This window comes from Haliaeetus albicilla, chromosome 13 (assembly GCF_947461875.1).
Source record: "Haliaeetus albicilla chromosome 13, bHalAlb1.1, whole genome shotgun sequence".
NCBI classification, from domain to species: Eukaryota; Metazoa; Chordata; class Aves; order Accipitriformes; family Accipitridae; genus Haliaeetus; species Haliaeetus albicilla.
This window is the reverse complement of record NC_091495.1, coordinates 12,880,943-12,908,841: the sequence shown is the minus strand read 5'-3', so window position 1 is coordinate 12,908,841 and position 27,899 is coordinate 12,880,943. Positions and strand designations below refer to the sequence as shown.

Genomic DNA, 27,899 nt, shown 5'->3' with positions numbered 1-27,899 from the left:
ATAGACCTGAAGCTTTGCTTCCCATCCCATTAATTAAAAATTCCCGCACTAGCATGTCTCATAAAGGATGTTGATACTAAGTTTAAATCACATCTTTTCATGATGAGGTAGAAGCAGCTTTGGAAAACGGTGAAACTCAAGCTCACGTGCAATGCTTATAGCACAACCAAACATACCCTCCTACATACATAACTGACAATACGGAATCACTTTTCTCTCTTGAAGCAGAAAAAAGCAGCTGCTGAAGCTGGACCAGTGAAGGGCTCCAAAATGAACTCATCACGGCAAGCTCACGAACAGCTCAAGGCAGGTATTAGTAACAATCCTGACCTCCTCAGTATTATTGCTGGCAGCTGTACCTTTTTCTGCAGTCAGTACTTTTCTCACAACAAACTTCACAAACTGCAGTGTTTCTGAATCGAAACAAATGCAGCTGAAGAACACCAAAGCATCTTCTGCTCTAAAGTAGCTATCTTCCAAAGACATTAAATAAAACAGTACAGACTTCTACTAGGAAGCCTACCTTATTGACCTACCATATGTTAGATATTTAACCATGGCCAATTAACAGGACAGGAAGATTTTTTAATTCTTTTCAAAGGCTGTTTTTCTCAGGAAAAAAAAATGCAGGAAAAAAATTGCATTTTGCATAATTAACTCTTCACGTGATACTATAACTGAGCAACTATTCTTTTAATTGCACCTGGAATCCAGACAGTTGGAGGCCATCATTTTACAACCCATTTATTAACTTCTTCTTCTAGTTGTGCTCTTTGTACTTGTTCCTGAGGTTCTGGGAGACGGTGAAAGTGCATTTCTACTAGTCAAATTTCTTCCTAGGAACTGACCTGAGAAAGAAATCCCAACTAAAAGTATCTGACATTCAAGAGCTCCATTTATTTTCTCAGGACTTTAATACTCAATACAAAACAAAACAAAAACAACAAAAAAGGAACATCATTATTTATTTTAAAAGAAAGCAAAAAGAAGTATCATCAATGAACACTAGCTATGCCAATTATATTTTAACATTGCTCAGAAACAGGATCCAGGACATGAAAAAAAAGAAGCCAAATTAATCCCATGTGCTTTTTGGAGACATACAGATGAAAGATATTTTTCAGTATTGTGGCTTTGCTCTTCAACTACTTAGATAACACGGTGAATGCAAAAAAATATAAACATGAGCCTGCTAAAACATGGTATTGTACCCCACAGGCAGCTAACCACACAAAGCAAAGGTCATAAGGCATAATCAGACCTCCTGTTATCAGCAAAGCTAGGTTTGATTTGGAAAATTGTCAAGACTGGCTTTAGCTCAGGCAAATGGAGCATCCACCTCTTTCCGTCCAGCAGAGAAAGAAAAAAACCAAAGTTACTACAGAGCTGAACAACTTCAATGCATACCTAAAAAGGGCGTAACTGATGCTATGCTATGAAACTAAAATAGTCAGAGCATATTTATATGCTTTTAAATATAGTTAGCAGTATTTCCCATTCGCTCCACGTGGAACTTAGAACATCTAGCTACAAAATTCACCCCCTCTGTCCCCCTCGGTCTCTCCATAGCTGAAGAGATTAGAAAGTGCAGTCAAAGCAGGGGGCAGGGGAAGGAGAATGGCAAGAATCTTTATCCCTCCTCCCCAAACTCCACTAGGCAGTGTTTAATAAATTCAGATGGCCCAATCTGAGAAGCAAACAGAAATGTCAGTTTAGCTAAACTTGTTAACAAGTCTTAGGACACTTGGTGGGCTTTTTTTCCTTTCTTTTTAAGAATGGGGAAAAGGAATAAATCCTGGAATTATAACAAACTGATAGTATTTCTGCAGCAAATTTAAAAACACCACAGTACTGATTTTAATACATCCATAAAATCTAGGTAGTTTCAGTTGTTCTTCAAAAGCCAGGCTGTCCTGGCAGAACCTTTGGACTCACTGCTGCAAGTAATTCCTTGCATGCAAGTAACTACTCGTCAGCCCAGTTAAACTATTCATGAATACAGAAATTTAGGACTGAGGCCTTGCCATGACTTTTGGGGAGTCACAAGTTGCAGCTAGTTTTGTCTTTTACATAACTATGCGTATGTCCATACCGAATACCATGATGCAGCAATAACAGATACTACCAAAAGCCTAGAGTGGATGTTGAAAGCAATCGAGCTAAAATTATAAGGGGTTCCACAGAAGCAATTTACGGTGCTAAAAGGTAAAGCTTCATGGTACTGTGGCTAGCCCACTGAGTATCTGAATTAGTTCTGCACTGCACCTTAGGTGCAGATATAATCTAAGAAGTGATTCTAAAATAGCATGTTTCTGGATGAGACATGTCCTAAGTGTAAAATATTTCACCCAATGATGTTTGGTACATGTTTGACACATTTAATCAAAAGCATAAACAATCTAGACACTGAAATACAAACTTATTTTTCCTTAAAATCGGTGTTCCATATTTTTTTATTTTAAAAATTCAGGAATGTGATACACAATACAATTAGCTCCCCACCACTGCAGTGTTCACTTACATGAGATTCACTAGTTTCACGCTTTGTGGAAAAAAGAAAAGAGGCTGTGCAGTGTTTTTGAATGCTCCCAGTATTCTGGAACTGTGATCTTCAGAACAAATCAAGTCTGTGTAACCACAGACAGATCAGATTAAAAAAAATCAAACTATATCGCAAGCTAGCAGGCTACAGTCTGGTCTTATACAGCCAGAACAAACACAAAAATTGTGTTCCTGCTGCTGTACAGCCACCACCTTGACCTGACTATATGCTTTCAGGGAATCTACCATCAAGGGCTAAAGAGACTAAAGGGCCCCATTAACACCAGCTGGTGCTGCACATACAGCACATGACAGAGAGGCCACACAACTCCCCCTTCTGCCCCCATCATCATCACCGTCACATCTGCATCCCTGTCTTGATAATAAAAATAACATGGGGGAGAGATTTTTGTCTTTTAAGCTAGCCATTGCCTGCAATGGACACAGAAATAGAAAAATATGACTTCTGGCACAAAAAAAGGATTAAATAGTTACAATGGAATTAGTGACTACAACTCCATCTATTCAGATGCATTTACTGAGACTGTTAACCAATGGTGGCAACTGTCAAGACTTAATAGTTGCTCTCTTTTTATAAGAGCACCAGGAGAGAAGTAAGTCAGGCTTCTCAGTGCTACTATGGTTTTTCTTGTTTTTGTTTTTTTAAAATAAACTAAAGAGCAGTAGTTCTATGGTGCCTAAGTGATATACAGCAGGACCTCAATAATTCATACTAATGACTGAGACCAATTTTAAACTAGTGATCAAAATAATTAGTCAAAGTTTATCATAAAAAGCAAGGATACACATTTCCAAAAAAAATAGTACTTTGTTCATTTCAAAATTTACTTGGTTAATACTTTGTAGTATACTAGCAGTGGTAGCATATTCTGCAAATGTAGTCTCATACAAGATCTCATTTAACAGTCAACTCTAGATCATGTACAGGTAACAGAAGAAAGTGTTAAGATAATTCAGACAAAACAAAAACATATATAAATACTATATTAACATATTTAAGTTAGTTTATGAGACTATACAACAAGCACAAACACAGAAAAAGGTGAGCGATGCCAATGGCTGTGAAGCACCAACATCCCCAAGCTAGCACAAAGCTGAACCGACCCAAACACACACTGCAGCTTCCCGCGGATGCATCTGAGCAGCCAAGAGGCAAAATAACTGCATGGTGCTGCGCTGCACCCAAGCTCACAAACCTTGTGAGAGGGGGCTCTCGTGAAACTGGACTGAGCTCCTCTACTTTCCCTGATGCTTTGGCACATAGCATTTGGGCAACGCATTGGCATGTGATACAGAGCTCATCTGGCCCTGTAGACTGCACAGTTAATACACAACACTGGTAATCCACCCATGGATAATCAAGAGTTGACTGCAATGCTCTGCTGAGAAGTTGGGTAAGACCACTGACATGACCTGGGCCAATCCAGGTCTGATGAGCAGCACACTATTTTGAACTACTTAGGAGCAATTATCATATGAGACACATATTAGAAATGCAAACTAGCGAGGTGTTCTGTATCTGGAGGCAAAGCTACATTCCCTTCGCTAACAAAACATTCTTTTTTAAAAAAAATCTACATTTAAATACTGTTAAAAACCTGAAAACCACAGCATCAAAGAATTTCATAAGGCCAAAACTATCCTCAGTTCCCTCTGTTGTGCCTAGGTATTGCAATACATTTGTAAAAGAAGTAAATACCATGTAATTTAGTATCTTATACTCCTTCCAGTGCCTTCCAGTAACAGATCTCAGAGCTCTCCACACAAGAGTTAAGCCTCACAACACCCCTGTGAGGTAGGTATTATCCCCATTTTAAGACAGGGAAACTGAGGCAGAGTGTTTATCATGTCCAGAGTCATAGAGCAAACAATGGAAGATCCAAGTTGTTTTCCAGTTTTGAGCATAGGAGCAGTCATTTAAATCACAAGACATTATTTCCCATACATAACTTGAAGGTGGATCAAAAGGGTCAGGGTTTTAGATTAGGTTTCTTGTATGTTTTATCTTCAACTCTCATCCAGTCTCTGCCAAATTCACAGAGTCCATAGACCAGTTTCTCCTTTGTTAAGGTGTAAGTTGGCAGCATACTGTAACAGCTTCTTTAGAGCCAGTTGTCAACTGAGTTAACATATTAAACCATTTGGATACTTAATAAGTGAAATTATGTGACACATAACATCTCAAAGTGTGAAATACAGTGAATTAAATCCTACTCCCTGCCCCACCTCCTCAAAAGTCAACAGAATGCTCCTGAGGACATGAAGGAGACCAGGACCGCAGTCACTGCAAGCGCTTACAGACACACACTCAACTACAAGCAAAATGCACCACCGAATTACTTGTTACGGAGGCTACTGTCTATGCTTAAAAGCATGAATTACACTGTTGGTGCTTGGCAGACTTTCCCCAACAGAGCACTTACTGACATAACTAATTCTTTTATCTTAGTAAATTGAGCATGTTAAAAATGAAGCTCCAGCTCTTTATTCATAGCACTGTGAGTCAAGGATTCTTTCAACTTTGAAGATTTTTATGACCAGACACAACTTGGAAATAAGGAAAACCACCAGAAAATCCATAAAATATGAAAGTATGCATTACTTTATCAGTCAGTCTCACGTCTTGATCACAGAGCAGTATACAGTAGCTTGAACTTCCATTCTGGTAGAAAAAAAAACCCTTCCACATCTGGTATTTTCACAAGCAGTTGACTTTAATTACCTCACTACCTTACCAGAAAAAGTGGGGACAGTTTCTAACAATTACATGATGTTCTCTTTAAAATATGCTATATGATAAATTCATTAGAAAAGCCTTCACATTTATTATTACATAGATTTAAGAAAAATATGTGAAATTGCAAAGTGGTTTCCAGTTTTAAGTAGTTACATCTTTAAAAATGTTCTATGAACTTTGGTTTCCTTAGGGCTTCTAAATAAACAATATATTAAAATATCTACAAATCAAATATTAAAGGAAAGAGTAGGTCCAAGAAATCTGTAACACAAATTGAGTTCCTACATGCTTATCCCTCAAATAGCTTTTCACTAGAAAAAATATTTTAATGTGAAGCACAGCAAAAAGTGTCTCTGCCAAAACGTTGAAACTGGTTTTCTGAAGTTGTTACAGCATTGGTGCACTTTTTGTCTGTCTCAGTACAAAGTCCACACAAACACATTGTATCATGACAGTGACATTATGTTCTTTAAAACAAGCATTCTAGATTTAGCAATATGACAAGAACAAGGACTTCAGCAATTACACTACTTGGCAAAATTGCATCTCAAACGTCTGTCTCTTCCTCTTGCAATATAGCTGTTGTCAAAGTCACCAAAACTCAGGTAGCACCATTCAGGGAGTTACAAAGATGATTCAAACTGCTCATTTTGATCGGTGTTTGCCTCTAGCTTAACTGAAGGGATGCTCTCCGACTTAGTCCTCCTAGTTTTCGGAAATTCAATGACAACTTCTGAACAAGAAATACTAAGTGACGAAGACTTTTCTGTCTTCTTTGCAGTACTATCTTCTCCTGTTCCACAACACTGCTTCAAAGCACACTGAGTCCTGCAAGGAAACTCACATTTCCCTCTCCCTGATTCAGAGCCAACGCTGGCAAACTCAGGCTGAATGGTAGTTGCATGAATCCCTTCGTCATGAAAGATCTCTTTTATGCGCTTTGCCACCATCATGTATGTGGAAGGGTCAGGACACTTTATGTGAGCAGTGCCAATGATCCTACTGCCTGCTAGCTGCCAAATGTGTAATTCATGGACTGCTTCAACTCCTTCAAGGGTACGTAACTTTGAGTTCAAAGAATGAACATCTATTTGTTTGGGAACAGTCTGTAGAAGTATAAGGGCTGACTCCCTAAGTAATGGGTAAGTTGTGTACAGCAGTATACAAACCATCATCAAACAAAGAATGGGATCTAAATATAGCAACCAGCATGGACCAGCCACCGTAATGCTCTCTTGCTCAGATTTGTTTGCTCTGCCAAGTGTTTGGGATAAAGTAGCATTTTCCATGCAATGATTATTGACACATGGATTAAAGCAGGGCCCATCTTTGGGGCATGGATTCCACAACCCATAAAAGAGCAAGGCATTCACTACCACAATTACTGAACCTAAGGCATCTCCAAAAACATGTAGAAAAACTCCACGCATATTAAGCTGTGCACTAGAGTCTTCTTCAACCTCCTCTACGTCCAGAGGATAATGACCAGCGTTCCCATTCACTTGTAGGTCAGCCATGTCGTCTTTCATATCACCTGACAAGAAAACAGTAGAATGATTAGAGATATGCTATAATACTACGCATTACTATAATTCCATATAAAATAATAACCAACATTAAGCTTGCCACATTAAGTACAAAACTGAAAAGCAAGAAACTCTACCCATTAACACTTAGGAACATTTTCTCTGGCTGAGAAATATTCAGTTGTCCCAATAAGTGATCTAAATAGTCTAGATGGCAATTGTTTTTACATGGAGCTTAAAGATGTAGAGTGGCAAAATATGAGGATGACTGCATTTTAATTTATTCTACTGAAAAACTGTTTTCACATTTTCCAGCTATTTAACCATTTGACTACTCACTGTTCATTTCTTAAACAAAATGCAGAATTACAGAGCATATATAAAAAAGCTGGTTAAGTAGCTAAGTAACTTACATTTGTTCCTTCCTTTGAAAAGCCAGAAGGCTAATCACATTGCTAAAATCTCTCTTAAACCATAGGACTGCATTGCTATTTTATATTAAAATTTATGAGGCCAGAAGCAAAAAAGTTTTATGGATACTGCTTTATAGCAACTTCTTTTCAGTTTTAGTAGTTCATTTCCAAAAGACTTCTGAATTCAAGGAAAAGGAAGTTTTCCTGAGATGGCGCATGGGGTCAGCAGAACTATGACATACAATGAGCTGAGCTTTTAGGTCTAGAAAACAGAATTTATCAGCAGTATTGACTATAGTACAGCATAAGTTATCACTGAAGGTCTCAGAGGCTATGAACTAGTGTTATTTATATTTCAGAATACCTATAAAACGTACTTTTTTTTTTTTTTTTTTTAAAGTGACATACAGCTGTTAAGTGACATATAGCTGTTGATACCCAAAGCCTGGTCATGGTCCTTCATGGTCATGGACCATGCAATGCATAAATGAACATTTTGGTGCCCTCCTTTGTCAAAACTGTCTCCGATATTACCACTCCACCATACCTAACTAGCTATATAGGAATAAATGCACATATCATTACAAAGAAGAATGTTTTTTGAAAGAAAAACATCTTCCAATGTTCAAAATTGAAAGTATTTTACATGATTAACCTCCTACTTTTCTTCAGAAGTTCTTCTTTGGACAGAAAACTTCCAGTGTTAGAGAAATGTAACAGCCACTGGCCTGACAAACTGAAACAAGGAGCTTATTGCTTCCGTGGTTATTCAGTTCAGAGCTTTGTAAACACGAACATGTTAGCATGACCTGCAGCTTCTGCTGCTCGGCTCTCATGACTGCAATTCTGTAATCATAAAGAAGGGGTGGGCTCCTACAAAGGCAGCTGAGCAGGTCAGTTCCAAGCCTCAGGCTCATAACCTCGTGCATCACTCTTCTGTCCTAAAGCTCCAGCTACGTTTTCCACACAACTTCTATGAGTTATGGAACATGGGACCTGTAGCTTTCCAGAGAAATCAATAAATTAGAGGAAAATATCTCATGTTACAGAGTGCAGACCTCAGGGTCCATGATGAGAGCAAGGAAAGAGGAACTTTTCTGACACTCTGCTGCATACCAAGTACTCAGAGAAAAGATCTGGAAAGTCAGTAGATCTATCTATAAGGGTGGGTAAAAGGAAACACGGTTCCAGAAAGCTCTTGAGATTTTTTAATGGCAAAAAGTTAAAACATGTCCATTTGAAATAGGCTCATTTAAATCTAACTATAAACTGATTACTTCACATGAAGTATATGCACAAAGATACCCATGCAAGACTAGCCCCTACGGCTATCACTAGCTTTCCACTTCCACCTTAGGAAATCACCCCTCTTTGTAATTTCCAATGAAGGAACAGTAGCACTCTCAGTCATTCTCCTGCTCTTCACCTACACATCTTACAGCTTTTCACAACTCTCCAAGCACCTTTACCTGTAACATTTCCACGGGTAAACTATGAATAACTCCATCCATTACATAATCATGACAGGGCATAGAAGGAAACACAAGCTTATTTCATAGTTTCACTGTGACCAAAATTATGCCCTATTACCATCTAAATACCCACAACAAATTATTTGTTATTGCCAGAAGGACATCCATGAGAAATTCCAGACAAGTTAGCTCAAAACAGTATACATTTTAATCCATGCTATAAATGAATCTTTTAGCCTAGAACTAGCCCAAAACTTGGCTAAAAGCACAACTGCTCACCATGTCTCACCATGCAAGAACAATTCACAAGCCAAGATATCTATCAGATCAACAGTTAAGGGAATTTTACATGGTTTGAAACTAATTATTAGGATACCTTTGTTGGTACTAAACCAACATTAAGAGCTTATTATGTGGTCAAGAAAATGGTGTACTATGTTCAGAGGAACTTTCCTATCCTCTTGCAAAATCTGTCTTTTCAAATCCAACATGGAGTCAAAACGGGGAGCGGGGGTGTGGGGGGAGAGAGCAGGAGCTAAGTTTCTCAAATGTGTATTGGAACCTCGGACCACAGAAAAACCGAAACTGTAACAAAGTTCGCTCTGCTCAATTAAAGCTCCATTTCAGCTAAAACAGAGGTCTCCTGATGTCACCCTGAAAATAAGGGAGAGACATGGGTTCTGAAGACTGAAACCCCTTCCTCGTGGTAACGGGGATCTCATATGATTAGAGCAGAGAAACGGCAATTACACACCTTTCATTCTGCTAGCACACAGTACTTGGCTTCGACCGAGTGACTTCAAAATAAACTATCCAGGCTTCTGGATCCATTAAAAAAAAATCCCAAGAAATTTCCTCCCACAAAATAGACAGTTTGATCACAATTGGGAAGGGAAGATTTTATATTTATCTCTATGTGCGAGTGAGTGGGAAGGTGCCTGCTTTAGAAAGCTAAAGAAAACTAATTCAAAGAAACCACGCATGTACCCTGACACCAGTGAGCTCCACATTCAATGCCTATTGCATGACTTCCACAGTTCTGATTGGTAGTTTCCAAGACTTCTTCCTATTAATACATATGTCACGAAGAAGTACAACATTATTGCAATGGACTGTACTTCAGTATGTCACATTCAGATTGAGATTAGCTTCTCAGGTAGCTAATAACCGACCCAACAGACAGATCCGGCTGTCAGGACCAAGGTGTTGAGCTGCGCTCTATTTGATGTGCAGCCAGTTCAGATGGCATTAGGGCAACTTCTCCCGAGAGCCTGTGTTGCTAGGCAAAAAACACTTGTCATGTGCCTTCTCTACCAGCACCAACTTTTTCCAAGGCAAACTGCTTTACCCTAAGACTCTTGCACACTCTGACCTGTCTGCAAGACAAACTCAGAACTTAGGGCACTCCTTTCAGCACCTGAAGGAAAGGTGCGAGGTAAAGACGCAACAGCCATGTGCCCGAGAACACCACTAAGAAAGTTTCTTGCCTTGCCTCTTCCCCAGGAGGAAGGGCAGGTGGTCCCCATGAAGCCTGCACCAGGTGGGACCAGGATGCCCACCGCCCTATTCGGGGAAGGGAAGGGACCTCTCCCACTTCCCTGGCACTTCTATGCTGGGGCGGGACAGCAGAGGTGCTGCAGGGCTTACCTAGCTTCTCCTGGCTGACTCCGTTGGAGCTGCTGCAGTTCTCCACCAAGGTGCTGGTCTCCTCCCGGTGCAGCGCAGCCTCCCCATCCCCGGGTGGCTGCTCGGGCTTGGGGCTGCTGCGGGGGTGCTGCCTGCCGCTGTGTGAGTGCCCGTGGCCGTGGGAATGGCCGTGGCCCCCGACGCCGTGGTGGTTGAAGAGGCAGAGCCCCAGCAGGTTGATGATGAGTCCAGCCACCCCCACGCCGATGACCACCAGCGGCTGCTGGATCTCGTGGGGCTCCGTGAAGCGCTCGATGGCCTCCAGCAGGATGGTGAAGCAGAGGGCGGTGAGGAAGACGGCGTTGACGAGGGCGCCCATCACCTCGGCCCGCACCCACCCGAAGGTGTTCTTCTTGGTGGCGCGGGTGCGCTGGGCGAAGCGCACGGCCACCAGCGCCACGACCAGGGCCATGACATCGGAGAGCATGTGGAAGGAGTCGGACAGCATGGCCAGCGACGACGTGACCCGGCTCACCACCACCTCCACCACGAAGAAGAGGAAGGTGAGCGCCAGCATGCACAGCAGCCGCGCCCGCCGGTTCTGCCACCACCGCGGCCCGCCCGGCCCCTTCGCCGCCATCCCCCCGCACATCGCGCCGGGGCAGCGGCTGCCGGCCCGGCGGAGGCGCGAGGAGAGCGGCCGGCGGTCGGCGCGGCGAGCGGCCCGCGGGCGCAGCGGAGCCCCGAGGGCGAGCGCAGCCCCCTTCCCCGCCGCCGGCGGCCCGGCCACCGCCGCTCCCTCCGCAGCCGCTGGGCGAGCAAACTTTGCACCCGAGCCCCCTCACTCTTTCCACACGGAACCCGAGCCGGCAAGGCCACGCCCCCCCGCCCGCGCCCCATTGGCCACCGCCCCCCGCCCGGCGGTGCCCGCCCGCCCCCGCCCCCCGCCTCGCTCGCCATTGGCCCGCGCGCCCTCGCGACAGGCGGCCCCGCCCCCCTAGTACGGCCCGGTGGCCGCGGCCCCCCCTCCCCGCCGGGCCGTGCCGGGGGAGGGGGGCGGGGCCGCGCGTGACGTTGCGCGAGCGGCGGCTCCGATTGGCCGACCCGTCGGCTTCCCCCCACCTCCCCCGCCCGCCGCCCCGCAAGTCCCGCCCCGCGGCGAGCGGGACTCGTGCAAAAGGTGCGCTTCACACGGCCCCGGCCCGGCGCGCGCTGGGGGGCGGGGCTTCCCCTGCGGGCCGGGGCGGGGCGGGGGAGAAGGGCCCGCTCCGCCGTCGGGGGTCGCGCGGGGTCGGGGGAGGCTTTCTGACGTCACGCGGGGTGCGTTAGGGTCAGCACCGGCCGCCTCCCGAGGGGGCCGGGGCGGGCTGGCGGCCGTCGGTCGCGGCGCACGGCCCTGCCGTCAGGGGTCGGGCCGGGAGCCGCGAGGGCCCAGCACAGCCGCCGCCTCCGGCCGGCGCGGCAGGAGGTGAGCCCCGGGAGCTGGCCAGCGCCGCCGAGCTCGCCGCGGGGGTCTGCGCCGCCGGCAGCCGCGGCGCCCGGGGGGGAGGCCCGCGCCGGCACCGCGAACCCGGGGTGTGGGGGAGCTGCCCGAGGAGGGGCTGCGGCGGGGGCCGGGCAGCCTTCCCCGGGCCCAGGCCGTCCGCCCCTCCCGGCTCGGTCCGTGCTGAAGCCCTGGCTTTTGCTGGAGCGGCTTTTGTGCCTGTTGGGGTTACGAAGACGCGCAGGAGGCGTGCCGGCCCCGCAGCTCCTGAGGCACCAGAAATGGCCTTGCCCAGCCACGGCCCCTCTGCTCCTGCCTGCCTGGAGAGGGAGAAGGAACCAGCGACCAGCCCTCAAGCTGCACGAACTCGCCACCCGTCCCCAGCTGCCAAGTCAATGGGCCCGTTTTCCAGCTACCACACATGCCACGGTACATCCCAACAGCTGCTTCTTACCGCCTTTCTAACTCCTAGTCTTGTTTTGAGGTTTGGCCTTTTTGCAACGGCATTTCTATTTAATTTTTCTCCTGTTTGTGCCACTGAGGGCAGTAGGATGAGTGATGAGGCGATAATAACTGATGAGCAGTTAAAAAATTTGGAGAAGAAGAAAGTAACTTTGCTTGAGGAAGTTTTGAAAAGCTGTAGCATAACAAAAATATATAAATGCAGTTGTTGTATTATACAGTTGTTGTATTAAACTTGTTGTAGTTAAAAAAGGAAAGGGAAAGCAAATATGTTGAGACATCCAGAAAAATCACCAAAATGTAATCACAAAAAAAAAAAAAATTACAAAAAGGTGGAGTTGACCTCTTTGCCTGCTGTGTGCCAGGGAGCCAACAAACATGGCAGCAAGAGAGAGAGTGTCCAAGAATATGCCATGAGTAGCAAATGGCGAGAGAGGAAACAAATAGCCATAGCTATTTGTAGCTGTAGAGGTGTAGCTGTGTGTATGAATATATAGAGGCAGTAAGAAAACTGGTGTCCTGAAAAGGAAGATCTGGCAAGAATGCAAAAGCCTGTTGCTATACTTGGGAGCTTCCAAAGGCATCATGATTCAGGGTCCATGCAAAGGTTCGTGACAGCTGGAGTTGGACAGCTAGTTTCACTTCATTAGGAGAATGACAGAAGGTGTTCACACTTCCACGAGAAAAGAGTTACCAACAAGCATAACTGACACCAGTAGTTCAGGGCAGGCTTCTCCAAAGCTCAGCAGAGTCCCAGTGAGTCCACATCTGTCTACCACATTGCTTTAATCTGTGCATGCCATCCCCTCTTCACTTACACTGCAGTGCTAAGCTCTTTACGTTGCAGACACGGCTTGGGCACCACGCTGACCTGTGACCCTGAACCCTGCTTTCTCTGAGATGTTCATATGTCAGAATCTAGGTCTGCTATGTTTTTAGTTTAGCAGTAGGAACCCATGTGGAATGCTTTAATGACCATCGTAAAGAGTACTGTAAGAGAGTCAGTAATTAGATTGCTGTAACATTCTCCTCATCTCCTTGGCTTCCCGTATGCCATAATATCATTTAATAAGATGTTGTAAATAACCAGGAAGCTGACCAGCAATTATACTGAAACGGAACATGCCCATGTCCTCTCCTCCTCACACCCACACAAGGCCATCAGTTAATAAGGAAGAATTACCCAAATTTAGGATATATGGGTCAAAGAAACTGGTACAGCTCAAACCTTTTTTTAATTCCTGTAGATGGGGTGGGTTATCATTTTACAGGGATTGGTCTTAATCCAGTGGAATTTAAATAGGAAGGAAGGGAGGACAAGGAGTTTAATGTCTCGCATTGGATGGACTTCAGGAATTACCAAAACTGCATGTTAGCTGGTTGCCCCTGTGATGTCATAGTTTTCTTGATTAAAAGTACTCAGTCCCCTCCTGAGTGGAATAAACATGATATCAATTATCAGTACCACCCTTATGAATAAAATTTAATCAGCATTGAACATAAACTGTGTCAAGAGCTTTGACTGACTTACGGGAGGGGAGTTACGGCTTTTTTGGCTTCTTTCTTGGTAGGTAAACAATGTCTAGATCAATTTGTGATCCTTTTAACATTTCTTCACCATGAGACCTAATCTGCTCAAGGGTACTGTACCATTGGTCAGTTTGCTGCTGTCTTCCCCTTATAGGATGGCATATTCTTGATCCTGCCCTTGTCCAAGGATAGCTTTTCTTCCTACTGTACCAGGCTGAATACTGAGTTCCTCTTGGGGGCCAAAAGCCACAAGGCATGGGCAATATACCTCATGAGAGTGGGAGGGCATGGTTTCTTCCCAGTCGGGAAGTAATGGTTCTTCAGGCCTTCTACTGCTCCCTCATGAATAGGGTTGGGTGTATAGTTTTGTCCTATGGGACCCAGCAGCCACCGTTGCCTTAATTGGCTTTAAATACAGGGACTGTGATGAATAATGGCCCTGCGGCAGCCCAGTCCTGCTGCTGGACACATCAGGCACAGACCGGCAGCTGGACCACACAAGAGTTCATGTTGCTAGCTCTTCCCCAGACTTTTTCTCATAAACCAGTGTGTTCTACGCTGCTGTTCCCAGGCTTTTCTATTGTATTACCATACATCAGCATCCAAGAGGAACAGGGATAGTTCCTAAATTTAGGGCTGTCCATCTGGCAGCATAATAAAGTTTAAGATTAATGGGAAGTGACTGATAAAGGTACCCAATGAAGCCATAAATGGTGTGTTACAGGAGAACATTTTGTTCCTGCTTATGCTTTTGAGGAGAGTACTATGTCTTCAAAGTAGGGAGGACTCGGGGTTTTTTGGTGGTGTTTTTTTAGGCTTCCAGGCATTGTTCGTGACTCACCCAATTCTTTCGCGGCTCAGCTTCCGGTTTGCACGTGGGGAAGGACCCGTCTCCAAATCTGTTTACTTACCATAAACGCTCCATCTTCTGAGGGGAGAAGTAACTTTGAATCTCTGGCATGCAGCTTCATACCACCCCAGAACTGGGTGACAAGATGAGGAAAGGCTAAATGGAAAGCTGCTGCTTGTCGCCTGTTCTGAGGTAAAATGTTTTGCACTGAGTGCTGCTGAGCTCTCTTAAGTCAGCTGAGCGCTGGTAAGAATAGGACTTTGGTTGGGAGATTCACTATTATTCAGCATGTTTGCTGAATAAATAAAGTCGCTGCTTTTTCCTTTGAATTTCTGTGCAAGTTTGCAAGTGGAGAGATCTCCATGGAGGGCTCTTCATCACTCTGTGCCTTTCCACTTGGAAAAGGTGAAACCCTGTCTATAAACTGCTAATGCAGTCACATATTACAGAGCACGCTGCCTCCTTTTAACACCTAACTTGTTCCCTTTCTGTGCAGTCATCAGACCTGTCTGCTTTTAATAAAGGCTTGTGGGACTCCGGCAAACATGACTCCATCTGTCTGTTCCACTTCAAGGCTGTCAGGGTTCATTTTAGGCTGCGTTTCTTGCAGGCAATGTCTCTCTCTGGTAGCTGTCCTTACAAGGTTTCTTCAAATTAGATCCAGTCAGCAACACCAAAGCCAACAGAAGCATTCACTGTCCAGTTACCTACATAAACAAGTTTGTTCCTTGTGATGAAAAACAATACAAATGAAAAGTGAGTATTACTGTTCACATAGCTCTACATCAAATTCACTGTTATATCCTGATTCAGGAAAGCAGCTTTACCGAGGAAAGAACTTAAACATGTGTTTGCAGTTAATTAAAAGGCCTTTGAACAGAGGCGAGTTAAGCATGTGCTCACATGCTTTTGTTTGTGACCTGTGAAGAAAGACTATAGCTGTAATTGGCATTAAGACAGGAAATGAAGAACATCTTGCTCTATAAAGAGATTTCTTCTTCTACCTGGTTACCATGTTTGTGAAATCTGGGCTCTTTGGAAGTCAGTGGCAGGACTCCAGACAAGTGGAGGGGGTCAGTGTATCATCCTCTGTGCTTCTCCTGAACCTTGCAAAGCAGATTAAAAAACCCACTTCTTTCCCTTCCAAAATCTTTTCTCCCTTATAACGAAACAACTCTTTTAAAAATATGCTTTTCTTATGTCCAGTTTTGATCTTTCCTTTCAAGGCTAGTTATTTTGCTTTCTTACTATCAAGCCATTCATTTGATGCAATGGCATTTGGCAGCCTGCAACTGCTTTGTAACTTCTGGCACAACTAACTGCACAGCCAAGCTATAACTGTTTTTAATGAACATGCGGGGTTTTTTGGTGGACTTAAGAGCATTTCCTGGCTGCTCTGGTTACCACTTTGTCTGCTTATGATACAACTAGTATTTTCTTAAAATTCACAAGTAAACGAGCAAAATAGTTGCTCTAATGACCCGTGAAGTTAATATTAATAAGGTGTTAGTTAGAGCTAATACCTTATTCAGCCAATGCTCAAGTGGATCCTACTAGAAAAATCACCACTATATTAATCATTAAAGGAAAAAAGTCAGAAGAAAAATGTAGTGTTACTCACTTTTGCACGCAGTGTGGCTCTCTGCTGGAAAGATAGTAACAATGATTCAGCAGGGATGGAAAAATTCTGTAAATATGGAATTCATGGAATGAAAACATGTCTTGCAGCTGATTCGTTGGTAACATTTTTAATTATTACTGAAATAAATTATCCTTCATATGGCATTTTTAATAAATCATATTGTTAAGCTCTGGCTTTTATTATCTTTAGAAAGGACATGAGATCACTAGCTCTAAGGCAATTCTCTTGGACCTATGGGAATGAGTATCAATGAATTTTCTGAGGACAGACACTGAGAGAGGTGTAAGCTAATTGCTGTGGTGCCTGCTCCACCTACGTACAATATCAGACCCCATCAAAGAACATACAGTATTTTCTGGCATCAAAGTTGGTTATTTGGGGGCAAGGATTTCCACTGTCACTATAGGATGCTGGATTTCGTTGGTGTAGGATTTCTAAAGGTCTCTTGCTGGAAGAAGGTCACTCAGGTCCTTCGAGGTAAGTCCCTACAGGAACAGCTACTACTGTAGGGAAATCATAAACATGCATGTTATGGAATTTGAAAAGTCAGTTCAAAACTAGTTCAACAAGTGCAGCTTTGAATTGCATGAGGCTGCAGAACACCTGTGTAATGCTGCCGAAGAAGAAATGCCCTGTGGTGGCACCCTGAGAAATGGAGCCACACTGGTACGCCTCCGTGTCTCCTGAGAGCTCAGTGACATCAAGGGCACACTGTGCAAAGACCTGACTTCAGTGCCAGGGACTGAACTAGGCAATGTAGGAACTTGGTAAGAGAACAGTATTGGCTCAGAAGAGGAAGATCCCCAGGCAAATTGGAACGAAAGCCATCACGCTGGTGGTATATATACAGAGCTTACAGGGTGGTTCCTGTAACAGCCGTGAGCACAGGATATGGCACATCCTATCATTTCTGCTCTGCAAGACAGGCCTGCCTGCAGCATGGCAAACAGCCTGGTGGCACGGGAGTAGTAGGGCATGCTCGGGCATGGGGGCCTCTGTGCAACACACATTCACAGGCTCCCACTCTGACCCAGCACCAACAGGTCTTGTCTGGAGGGCAGCCTCAGGCTCATCCTCAGCAGGCAACCCAGGTGCACCTGGTGTTTCCAGCCGGCTTGTCTACCCACACGTACCTGCTGCTCTTGCTGCCACAACACACATCAGGCAAGAACTGCATCCATCTGTCTTGATGACAGTCTTCTTTATGTAAAGTCCTTCAAGTGGCTGAGCTCTAGCATGCTCATCACTTTACCATTTATATATTACATATTAATTATATCAGCTTGAGGTGGATGAATTTCCCATTATTACACAAATGGATATATCTGTGTAAAAATGGTGTAAAAACACCATTTATTTTGCTGCTTCAAGTGTTTTCAGTAGATTGCATTTAGGTCTGTAGGTGCTGTTAATAGCTGTTCATCAGCCATTAGCCAAGCTCATGACTAAGACTGCCCTTTCTAAGCTGCAGATATTTAGAACGCCGCCATTCTAGCAAATCATGTCATATAATTAATGTCATCTACTAAAAGCAAATTTGGACCCACTATAAACATTTTCTGCAGGTAACCGTTTTCAGACCTGTTTGAAAAGCATCTTTGCACAGAGCAGAAGTAACATTTTTTCAGTCCTGATCATTTAACATCACCTCTTCCCAGGACTGATGCTGGGATTTGGAAAGTGCTGCGAGCCTGACTGAGACCTGCTGGACACTGCTCCTTTCCACAGGCACCAAACATGGCCTTCACATAAGGATGGAGACATGAAGGTCTGTGCTATGTCTCATCACCTCTTTTCTTTTCAAAGATCAATTGTATTTGATGTTTGTCAAATCATATCCCAAGACAGCAAGCATAAATGTATTAACTTTATGTTCTGTAACTAAATCTATTCATTTTCAGAACTGCCTTCCACAGAGGCCAATTTGTGGTCAACCTAAGCCAGTCCAACTGAAAGCTGGTGCCAAAAAGGGCACTCACATTTCCCCTTCAGAAATTACATTCTTGCCCCCAACCAGGCCTCAGATCTAGCAATTATGGCATGTGATGCCATGAGGGGCATCATCTCCACCTGCCAGTGCAACCAAAACCAAATTCTTTTTCTTCATCATTAGTTTTCAGCCAGTTCAGCAAGTTAATCCTATTTACCTAGGGCTGCAGGATCGCTAGACCTGACACATAGTACCATGTGATTAGGGCAGGGAAAAGTGTGTGACCCTATACTGGCAACAGCCCATATTTGCTGATGCTCATCTTGAAACCACAGTCTCAATTGGACAATAAGGGAGGGATTCATGCCTGGGAATTGGTAGCTGACACACAAACATCTTCGGATCACGAGTCCCTTTAGAGTCAGCAGAGATCTAATCATCTTTGTCAGTGGAGCCTGCAATGTGATTTATCTCCTCCTACAGTAGTATGTACTTGATTACATGAATCCCATCCTTAGAGTGCCCATTTCTGTCACTGATTATAAAGAAAGCCTGGTGTGAATAGCTCAGAGATGAGGTCAACAGCTAATGAGGTGACTCCTGCCCCCAAGTGTTAGTTCTGCCCATTATAAGACAAGGGTTTTTCTTATTCGTACATTAAAGTATGAGTTAAGCGAGTTCTTTAATGCCACAAACTGCATAATGTCAGAAGGAAGAGTGGAATCCAGTGGCCCATCCTGTTAATACTAATGCTTACACCAATATACTAGAAATGTGATGTTCAAAGCTGTGTCTCAAGCTAAAATTCACAGGCATAGAGGAGGTGTTTGGATTTAATCAGTCCCGGGAAGCCAACAGTTCCCTCAGAAGCAAACAGGAGTGGTGGCTGCTCTTGGAAAGCAGGTCATTTATGTAGGCGATTAAGCATGGAGGAGCCTCGCTTCAGGCATGAGTTTTCAAAAAAACCTTCACCTAAATCTCTTACAAGCTAATTCTATACCATTCATCATGAATGGCTATTCACATAGCAAAATAGCAACTGTGAACATTGCTACTTGAAAGCTTTATTTGTGTTGACCTGCTTTATATCTAGCCAGATGTTTCTGTCTTAATGTTTTGGAAAACAAAAGTTCGTATCAGCATGGGTAGATTAAATGATGTGCCACAGTTGCTGCAGAACCAATGAAGGGAACCCATTTCTACCACTGCTAAGATGACAAAGCAAGTATTAAATACAGCAGTTACCACGGCTGTCCCAGGAAGGACTCGTCCGTCAAGTTTCCATGTAATCTGTTTGTGAAATACATGCTCCATCTCCCCTATTGACTAACAATGTATATTATCTGGTTAGTTAACAGTGGGGATAAAGGTCTTTTTCCTGCCGTATGTCAAGCTCTTGTGCAAAAAGCTGCAGTTAAGCTGTGTATAAACTTAGGATTGTGAACAGTGCCAACTAAAGGTCTAGGACTATGCTTATTCAGGTTTTTATTAGCCACTTACAGTAGACATACTTTGTGCCTTTGCTAATTAGATAAACCAGAGCCTGTTTCTTGAAAATTTCCCTGTACGAAGATTCTCCTTGTAAAAAAGGGAATATGTAAATAAGCAAAATATGTGCTTATTTGATGAGCAGCATCACAGCACACCAGTGTTGTTAATGCACTGCTACATGCATTTTATATCACTGTGGTGATAATAAATCACTATAAGCTCTATCAAAATACATATATATATAGACACTAACTGTTAAAAACCAATGAATTAGTAGATCTTTGTCAAGCTGACCTTCAGAGCTTCTATGCTTGTCAATAATGATAGCCAACACCTTCATTTCTAATCTTAAATGGGAAAAATGTTTCCCACATGATATTTTGGACTCCTGGAGACTTCATTGCAGCCTATAAGCGCACAGAAAAGCAGCCGATGATAGCGTTCATGTCTTCACGTTTCCCCGAGGAGTCGTAACAGGCTGGGCTGACATAGTCCTCCGTGGGAGGCAACCATACCAGTGGATTGCGCTCCAGGACACTCTGTGTGGGTGAACAAGGAATTGGGAGTGCGTATGTGTGGCCCCTCCTGAAATGTTCAGTGTGGCAGCATGCAGGCAGCCTGTCGGCTGGGGAGTGTTACAGGAGGGAGAGGAGGAGCTGCTTGATCTCTGTCATTATAGTTCACCACGGTCATATGCGATGGTTTCCTGGCATTGATTCTGGCCTGACCTAGCAGTGGGGGCAGCTGGGACAGTCTGGCAGAGCTACGTGGCCCAGAGCTTCCTACCAGGGCATGTAGCATGGCTGAGTCGAGTCTTCTCTCTGTTGAGGTGATTCATCCTAGCCCCACATACCATAGTGTCCTCCTGACCCCCTCAGTCTCTCCCTCGCCTGCTGTAACCATGTCACGCAGCCTGTTTGTGCTGGTCAGGATGATAACACAGGTCCCTCACACACGAACATCGCTGTCTGGCAGCCAAAACCCAATAGTTTGCATGCTGCCTAACCCAGCCACAGGTTAAAAAGTGAGTGTTGATCCCGGGTCACGTTCAGCCTATGAGAAACCTCCTCGGGGTTGCCCAAAAGGCAGGGTCACGGGCAGCGAAGGGGGCTGCAAGCAGCGCTGAGCGGCTCTGGGCCGTCCTGGGCCCCAGCCAGGCGCTCAGCCTTCACTTCAGTGCTCCCTGCCCGGGGCACAGCGCAACCGGTTACCGAGCCTGGAGCTCAGGGCCACAGCCTCTGACTGACGTGCCCCGCTGTAACCCGAAATTTGGCGGCAGCTCGGTTTCATGTTTCTGTATTATCTGCTCCAGCCGGCAAGGGACCCCTGCGCCGATCTGTCCCTCCGGGCTGCCGGGGTCGCAGGCGTGCTTGGGGACCCTCCCGCGCACGGCAAGCTGGCAGGAGCAGCAGTGCTGTGACCAGCTCCTCATACTCGCTCCTGTACAGCTGCTTATCTGGGAGGGATGGAGCCTTCAGAGGGGAATGGTCGCCTCCAGCTTTTCCTTTCAGGGCTGCCTGCGCAGCCTTCGGACGTGCCTGAGTGCCATCATCTGCAAAGTCTGCACGCAGCCTGCTGAAGTCACCGAGGCGGCAAAGCAGCTAATAATTAAACATGCTTTTTTGATGTTACTGCTGGAGAAACGCTTCTGTAGCAAAGCACTAAGGAGAATACAATGCTCATTTACATCGAAAGAATATCCAGATACCTGAGGTAAATACTGGCCTGCATTTAGCATGCTAATTTCTGTGCTGCTATCTACTTTCCCTGACAGTTTCAGTGAGATCAGCGAGTTCTTCGGCCCTCTTAAAAATTCACAGGGCTGTTGCCGTTAAAGTGAAAAGGGGAAGCAGTTGCATTTCCAAGATGGTCTCCGTTTGGGAAATTTCAGATGACCACAACTGTAGCATAAAATGTGCACAGGCATCTATTTGCACACAATCTTGGCAATTACAAGTGTGGTCATCTTCCCTCTAACTGAGTGACTGTTAGAAGTATCAGTTTAGGGCACACATGTGTGCACACACAGAATAGATACAGTTCAGGAGGAAGGTTAAGAGCAAGGATTCCTGCTTTCCTAAGTCCTGGGAAGACACTGTTGGCTGCCTGGTGCTGGAGATTAGTACAGTGGTCAGACAAACAGTGTAATATCCTGGGCTTTATTTGTTCCAGTAAAAAAAAAATAGTGGGACTGAAAAATACAAAGGAAATGGAGCAGACAGAGAAGATGGAGCAAAGACAGCAAGCGGGGGGGGGACACGTCAAAAGCAAATAATAGGCAGAGTTAGTTATTTTTACTAAATCCAAAGTTCTTGCTTCCTTCTGCCAGCTTCACTTGATTGTTGGACAGCGGGGGCAGTCTCTACAGGTTTCTCTTTAGATAAAACAACTTATTAGTAAGATGTATTATTTGTAATAGGCATAAGGGTATCACTTTATAAAAACATTCTTCTTCAGGAAGTAATATAACACTTACTCAGTTTAAAGTCTGTCCTCAAGTGTTTTTGCTGGATGGGTGTTATATTCATGTGGCTTTATTCCACTGAATCATCCCCAGGGACAGTAGAAATGAGGGATGGTGGGGAAAGAGGTTTGGAAACAAATAAACACTCTAAATCAAAAAGGCAGGACTTTGTATGCAACCCAGGCCACAATAGCATCAATGGCTCCCACAGGGCCAGGATTCCTCCTGCATTTACAATCGAAGGACAAAGCCTAATAATCTTGCCCTAGCTTTGCATACTTCACTTCAGCAACTTTCCTCAGTTGTTTGCAAACCTCTCAGTTCATCAGTGTCTGACATATGGCAGATGTCTCTCAGAGCTGCTGAGTACCCACACTATCATCCTTCTGATGTCACCCAGACCTGATACATAAAGGACTTGTCAGTGGGGGAAATGTTCAGCAGTTATGTAGAGCTTTTGGTAAGACAGTTCTTATTGGGTTATATTTTGCCAAGAAGGACCAGTTTCTTTGGGAATTCCCTATCCTTCACAGATGCTCTAAGGGGGATGCAAGAAAAATTTACTGATAATCTCAAGGACAAGTTCTCAAGTTATTGCTCAAAGGTTGATCATAAGGAGCTGTAGCATTGATATGACTTTAAACCCTGACTCAGAGATTCTCACATTAAAGACTCCTGCCTAAACTGTGTAGTGTCTTCTTGAAAACTAGTCAGCAGTGATGGAAAGGTTTCAGATCATGGAGAAGCCATCTCATTCCCCAATATCCTAGCCCTGCAGTCTGGCTATCCCCTGGCTGCCAGTGTCTTCTGGCAAGAGCAGCCACAATCACTCAGGTCCAGGTATTGGAAAGGTTTCAGATGTAGATGAATAAAATATTAATGAGGATCAATATGAGAGAAAATCTGGAAGTAATATGCTGCAAATAGATGACCCTAAAACAACAGCTGAAGGGGTCAATGGACTTTTTATTATGATATTTGGCCCAAATTTTGCAAAAGTTTCCCCATAACTCACAGGGAAGAAGTGATTGTGAAATGGGTCCTAAATGAGAATTCTCATTTGTAACACCTACCTTGTAAAAGCAATTACATGGAAATCCTTTGCTTCCAACAATGCTGAATTAGGGTTAATGTTTCTACCATCCCAGACAAATGACAATGAAACCTCAAGTAGCTGTAAATAAACTACTGTTGTTTAAACAGCCACTCTCACTCCAGTGCCAAAGGAGGATTAGCTCAGACAAAATAAAAAAGGGGGAAAAGATACTAAATATTATCATTTGATACCTCTTCAGTAATGTATATAAAATTACCCTTCTTTTTTGAAGAAGTAACCACTTCCTAAAACCAATAAGCAAGAGTGACACTACTCTGAGCAACCTCGCTGAGAAAGCAGAGTACCAAGTGCATATAGGGACAGGCTCACCCTGTTAATTCAGAGTGAATTTCCTCCTGTGAAGGGAGGAAGTTAGGCTACTGGGCTGTCAATCAGAAGGCTGGTATTAATTTAAGTAATAAAATTAGAGGGGTAGAAGTTGCCACGAAGGGATTTCCAGTTTACCTAGTGGCCTGCGCTGGTGTGTTGCGAAGGACAAAATAGCTGTACCAAGACAATAATATCTCAGTGTGGGTTTGTTTCTACTAGCTACATGCTTAAAACAAACCAAAAACCTCACTGCCAGGTAATGCAAGTTCCAAATATGTTTCCTTAGAACAACTCCCAGGCTGAGAAATATCTAGTGTTCTTTTCATGCATTTATTATTATTTATTATTTACCAAGGGCAATAAGGGACCTCACCAGTAATCAGGGGTCTTAAATGTGTTGCGTGCAGTTAGGGACGTGCAGTGCTGAGACTGGGTACATATCCTGTTTCTCAGCACTGCTGAGGCTGAAACAGGACAGGATGATTTACAGCATTATAGAGAGTTCTCCTGACATTAAGTAAATGAGCAGCTACTCTTCTTCCAGGCCGAGTCACCAGGGAGAATGAGCCTGTAAATGGGCGAAGAGGCTAATTGTTTTGCGTTTGCTTACTAAAAAGAAGAGTGGAAGGCAATTCTGTGTTTGCATATGGTGAAAGCTGTCCTTACCATTGCAAAGATTTGATTTTATTCAGTGCTTTTCTTGTTGATGCTTCAGATTTCCTGTAAGAGAACAATTGGTGATTTTACTGTAGGATCGCTAAAAAATATTTGTTCACAGCCTGGAATTGTGGGATACTGAATTAGGACTAAAGCTGACAGCATCTCTGGTAGTACATATTTGTATGATAATAACAATAATAAATCCATGCAAAACATACATAGTTCTTCTCCAACTTTGTACCAATACCAATTGGTTACATACAGTATATCTTTACATGTCCACTAATAACTCCAAAGTTAACGACAGCATAGTAATTTCTTCAATCCCACTTTATAAGGGTGATTTTTTTTTTTTTTTTTTTTTTTTTTGAGAAAGTTGGCTGTTTGCCCAAACTGAAGATGTGGAGAAACAGCCTGGTAAGGAGTGCAGGGGCAGGACCTGGAGCAAGCCTTTAGAAACAACCCCCATTTCTGACAGAGAGTTTTGCATGCAACTGAGGCAATGCAGATATGTCAGGCTACTTGCGAACACTGCAAATCATTGCAATAATGCTGAGCTTAAAATTGACCTCTGTAGCAAGTGCTATTCCACTTCTATAAAGTGGCTTTGAAGATGGAATCTAAACTGTAAAAAAATAGGATTAAAAAAGGAAGTGACCATTAGACCATCTGGTCAACTTGAGCCAGGCACTAGGATTTTATGCAAGAAGTTACTGCAGAGCCAGATTTGAAAACAAAACTCATGGTTACTGCCTGGCACAAACCCAAGGCTGAGTTCCCTGGCTGGGATTTGCCATTCAGTTGAGCTCATTCCCTGGAGCACAAGCAGAGGGCCACACTTCCAAGGCGGTGATTAACTCACTTCTTCTTGCCAACAATTAACTGTCTGGTTTGCACCCACAGCCATGCCAGCAGCAAGTGCAAATTAGCAGCAGTTACAAGATGAGTCTTCCATGGATTCTTTTAGCCAGAACATGAAACGGCAAAATGAACCTGGAAGGAGGCTAAAAACATGCACAAGTGAAGGCTGTGGTTGCTCATACACAAATTCCATTCTAAGCTTCTGAAACACGGTTTCCAGGGCTCTGCCCAGAGAAATGCCTCAAACTTAGGCAATGCAGTGTCTAGATTTCAGTCTCTTACTTAAGATCAGTAACTAGAAAATATAGTTGCATGCCCTTTCCCCTTTTGATAACACATGGAGCTCCACTGAATGCAGCTTTGCACAGAGGTGAGGTCCCCCTGTAGCTTCCAGTTTCATCTTGAGACCTCAAGCACTGAGACAGGAATTTGGCTTTGAAAAAGAGCGGGAAATTTAGAGCGGGGAATTTTACTCATTGCATCTTACACAGAGATTTAGTGACGCAATCTTGGTTGCTTACCTGTATTCATCACATTGCTGATCTGTGCCCATCACATTGCTGACCTATGCCCATCACATTGCTGATCTATGCCCATCACCTTGCTGAAGTTGACTGAATTAAGATTGGTGAAAAATGATCTTACACCTGATGAGAGTGAGGCCCCAGCCTGCCTAGGCAGATGGATCCCTCTGAGCACATCATACAGCAGCAGTTCTCTGATCACGCTTGTCCCTCTAGAAACTGGCACAATGGTGAGATTTTCCTAGCTTTCAGTTTACCTGGGGAGAAATATTTAAATGAGCCCTAAAGGTAAGTCTGTAATAATTCTCATAAAAATATGTTATTTTTCCAGTCAACTGAATACTTCCTTGATGATATCATTTTCTTTAATGCTAATGCTTCCTTCTGCTTTTAGTAGCAACCACAAAGTACTTATAATCCAGTACAAGCTAATTACGTGGATCATTGCCATAGGAGGTATTTGCTTCACCTCCCAGGAAATCATTGTCTGTCATGATCTGCCATTTGCCCTGATGGCTTTGTTTATGTTATCATCCATGTCTCAGAAAGTCCATATTATCTTTCCCTAGTGGCATCTAAAGATTGATTAGTAGTAGTCAGAAGAGACTTTACATGGCAATTAGGACTCAAGTCGGTCAGTGACTTTAACATTTGCATTTGTCAGGAAGGATTTTCTAAACCTGATGACCTAAATAGCCATCTAGCTCTGGGGTCACTGGAGTGTTCCCTGATGGTCTAGGAAGAGCTGAGAGGTCAGGCAGATAATATTGCTTCTGTTTGCAATTGGATGATAAAACGCATTATGAGCAGAAAAAAATGCATTCACTATTCCCTAACACTACATACAACTCCAGAGAGGTCTGTGTGATGCCCAAGCTTGCAAGAGGGCCATTGATGCAATTCTTGTCAAGGAAAGTCCGATTTGGTAGAAGCTAAGGTTGAAAGCTCTACCTAAAGTGGCGTGTCTTCACTTCTGTTGAGGAAGATGGATCGTTTGTTCCTGCTGTGCCTTTGGCAATGCTCTTCCTCCCCAAATAGCAAACAAGTGTAAGTATTTACAAATGTCTAGTATGTCTAATGCTAATGAAGTTGAAGTCCAGCCAAGAGTTCACTGAATTTGAAGGAAAGCTTGTCATTGGCTTTACTGCGCTTCTGTTGTGTCCTTGGGACTTCAACTGACACAAACACATGCAAAAATTTATATTATGTATACTCTTGCTTCTGATGACCTTTTAAGAGCAGGACCTGCCAGAAGAGCTGATTAAACAGTAAAAAAGTATTTAGCAGCTATCTTTGCAAATAAAAAAGTTTTTCAGATTAGTATGAGTAATGGAAAAAAAACCCGTTAGCTCTAGCCAAGTATTCAAGCACCTGCTAAGTACCTGCCATAGTCCTCATAAACCTGCATGTTGCATAAATTTTACCACAAAGAACTACATCTGAAGGTTGATAGTGGAAGCTGCATTATTGGTTATTACTCACTGAATGTCATGTCCAAGTCAGAGTTTCAGTTGTCAAGGAAGTAGACATAATGCATTGAGACCAGTCATATATTCACAGTAGAAAACAATGCAGTAATAACTGGGCCCATAAATTACCTCTGCTTGAACCTGCAACAAGCATCATCCATCAGTAAAAAATTAAAGCAGTCAAAAAGGAAAGTTAATTAGCCAAAAGTTTTCATAAATAAGTTATGTTTTTCTTACCGAGAAAGAGCCTACATTGAAAAATAAGACTATCTGGACCTAGCTAATTCTAGGTGTCTCTGTAGCCTTTCTTTTCCCTTTATATCATAAAACTCTGTCATGAGTCCATTTTGTAGAATACAAAGGATTTTTTTTCCAACAAAGCTTCATCCTTTCATGGCAGCTGAGCCTCAGAAGTGCACTTTGCCTTCAAAATAGTATGTCAGATAAAGGCGCTGTTGCCTCTGGTATAGTAACTTCCCAGCATTGCTGATCTGGCTGAAAGCAAGATTAAATGGAAAAGCAGTATAACAATATGTGGTGTTATGCTATCAGTCTGTGGAGCTTTTTAAAGTTGTAAAGATTAATATTTAACTATCAGCTAACTTTTAAGGTAAATATATAAATAAAACTCACTTCTAATACCCAATGTGGATTATACTGTATGTAGCCTTAATTAGGCCAAAGTCTTCCACGGTGCTGAAGTGCCTATTAAGCAGGCTCCCAGGGCACGCTTCAGCTTCTACGCCCAATACACCGGCTTTATAGCTATTA

The 27,899-nt window shown here is 43.6% G+C and overlaps 1 protein-coding gene and 1 long non-coding RNA gene across 3 annotated transcripts; one reads left to right on the top strand and one right to left on the bottom strand.

Annotated features, from left to right (window-relative positions):
- Window positions 1-946: 946 nt before the first annotated feature.
- Window positions 947-11,168, bottom strand: SLC30A1 (solute carrier family 30 member 1). The gene is made up of 2 exons (XM_009921851.2): window positions 10,358-11,168; window positions 947-6,833 (listed from the first exon to the last, which is right to left on the bottom strand). Exons 1-2 carry the CDS (start codon window positions 10,986-10,988, stop codon window positions 5,923-5,925), a joined length of 1,542 nt encoding a protein of 513 aa, XP_009920153.2. The 5' UTR covers window positions 10,989-11,168; the 3' UTR covers window positions 947-5,922.
- A 418-nt stretch (window positions 11,169-11,586) lies between these two features.
- LOC138688576 (uncharacterized) lies at window positions 11,587-22,210 on the top strand. 2 transcript variants are annotated; one of them, XR_011327448.1, is made up of 3 exons: window positions 11,587-14,853; window positions 15,320-15,417; window positions 17,962-22,210. It is a non-coding gene; the product is annotated as an uncharacterized lncRNA (long non-coding RNA). The 2 variants fall into 2 exon arrangements; XR_011327447.1 differs by having other exon boundaries at window positions 11,587-15,417.
- The last annotated feature ends 5,689 nt before the right edge of the window (window positions 22,211-27,899 follow it).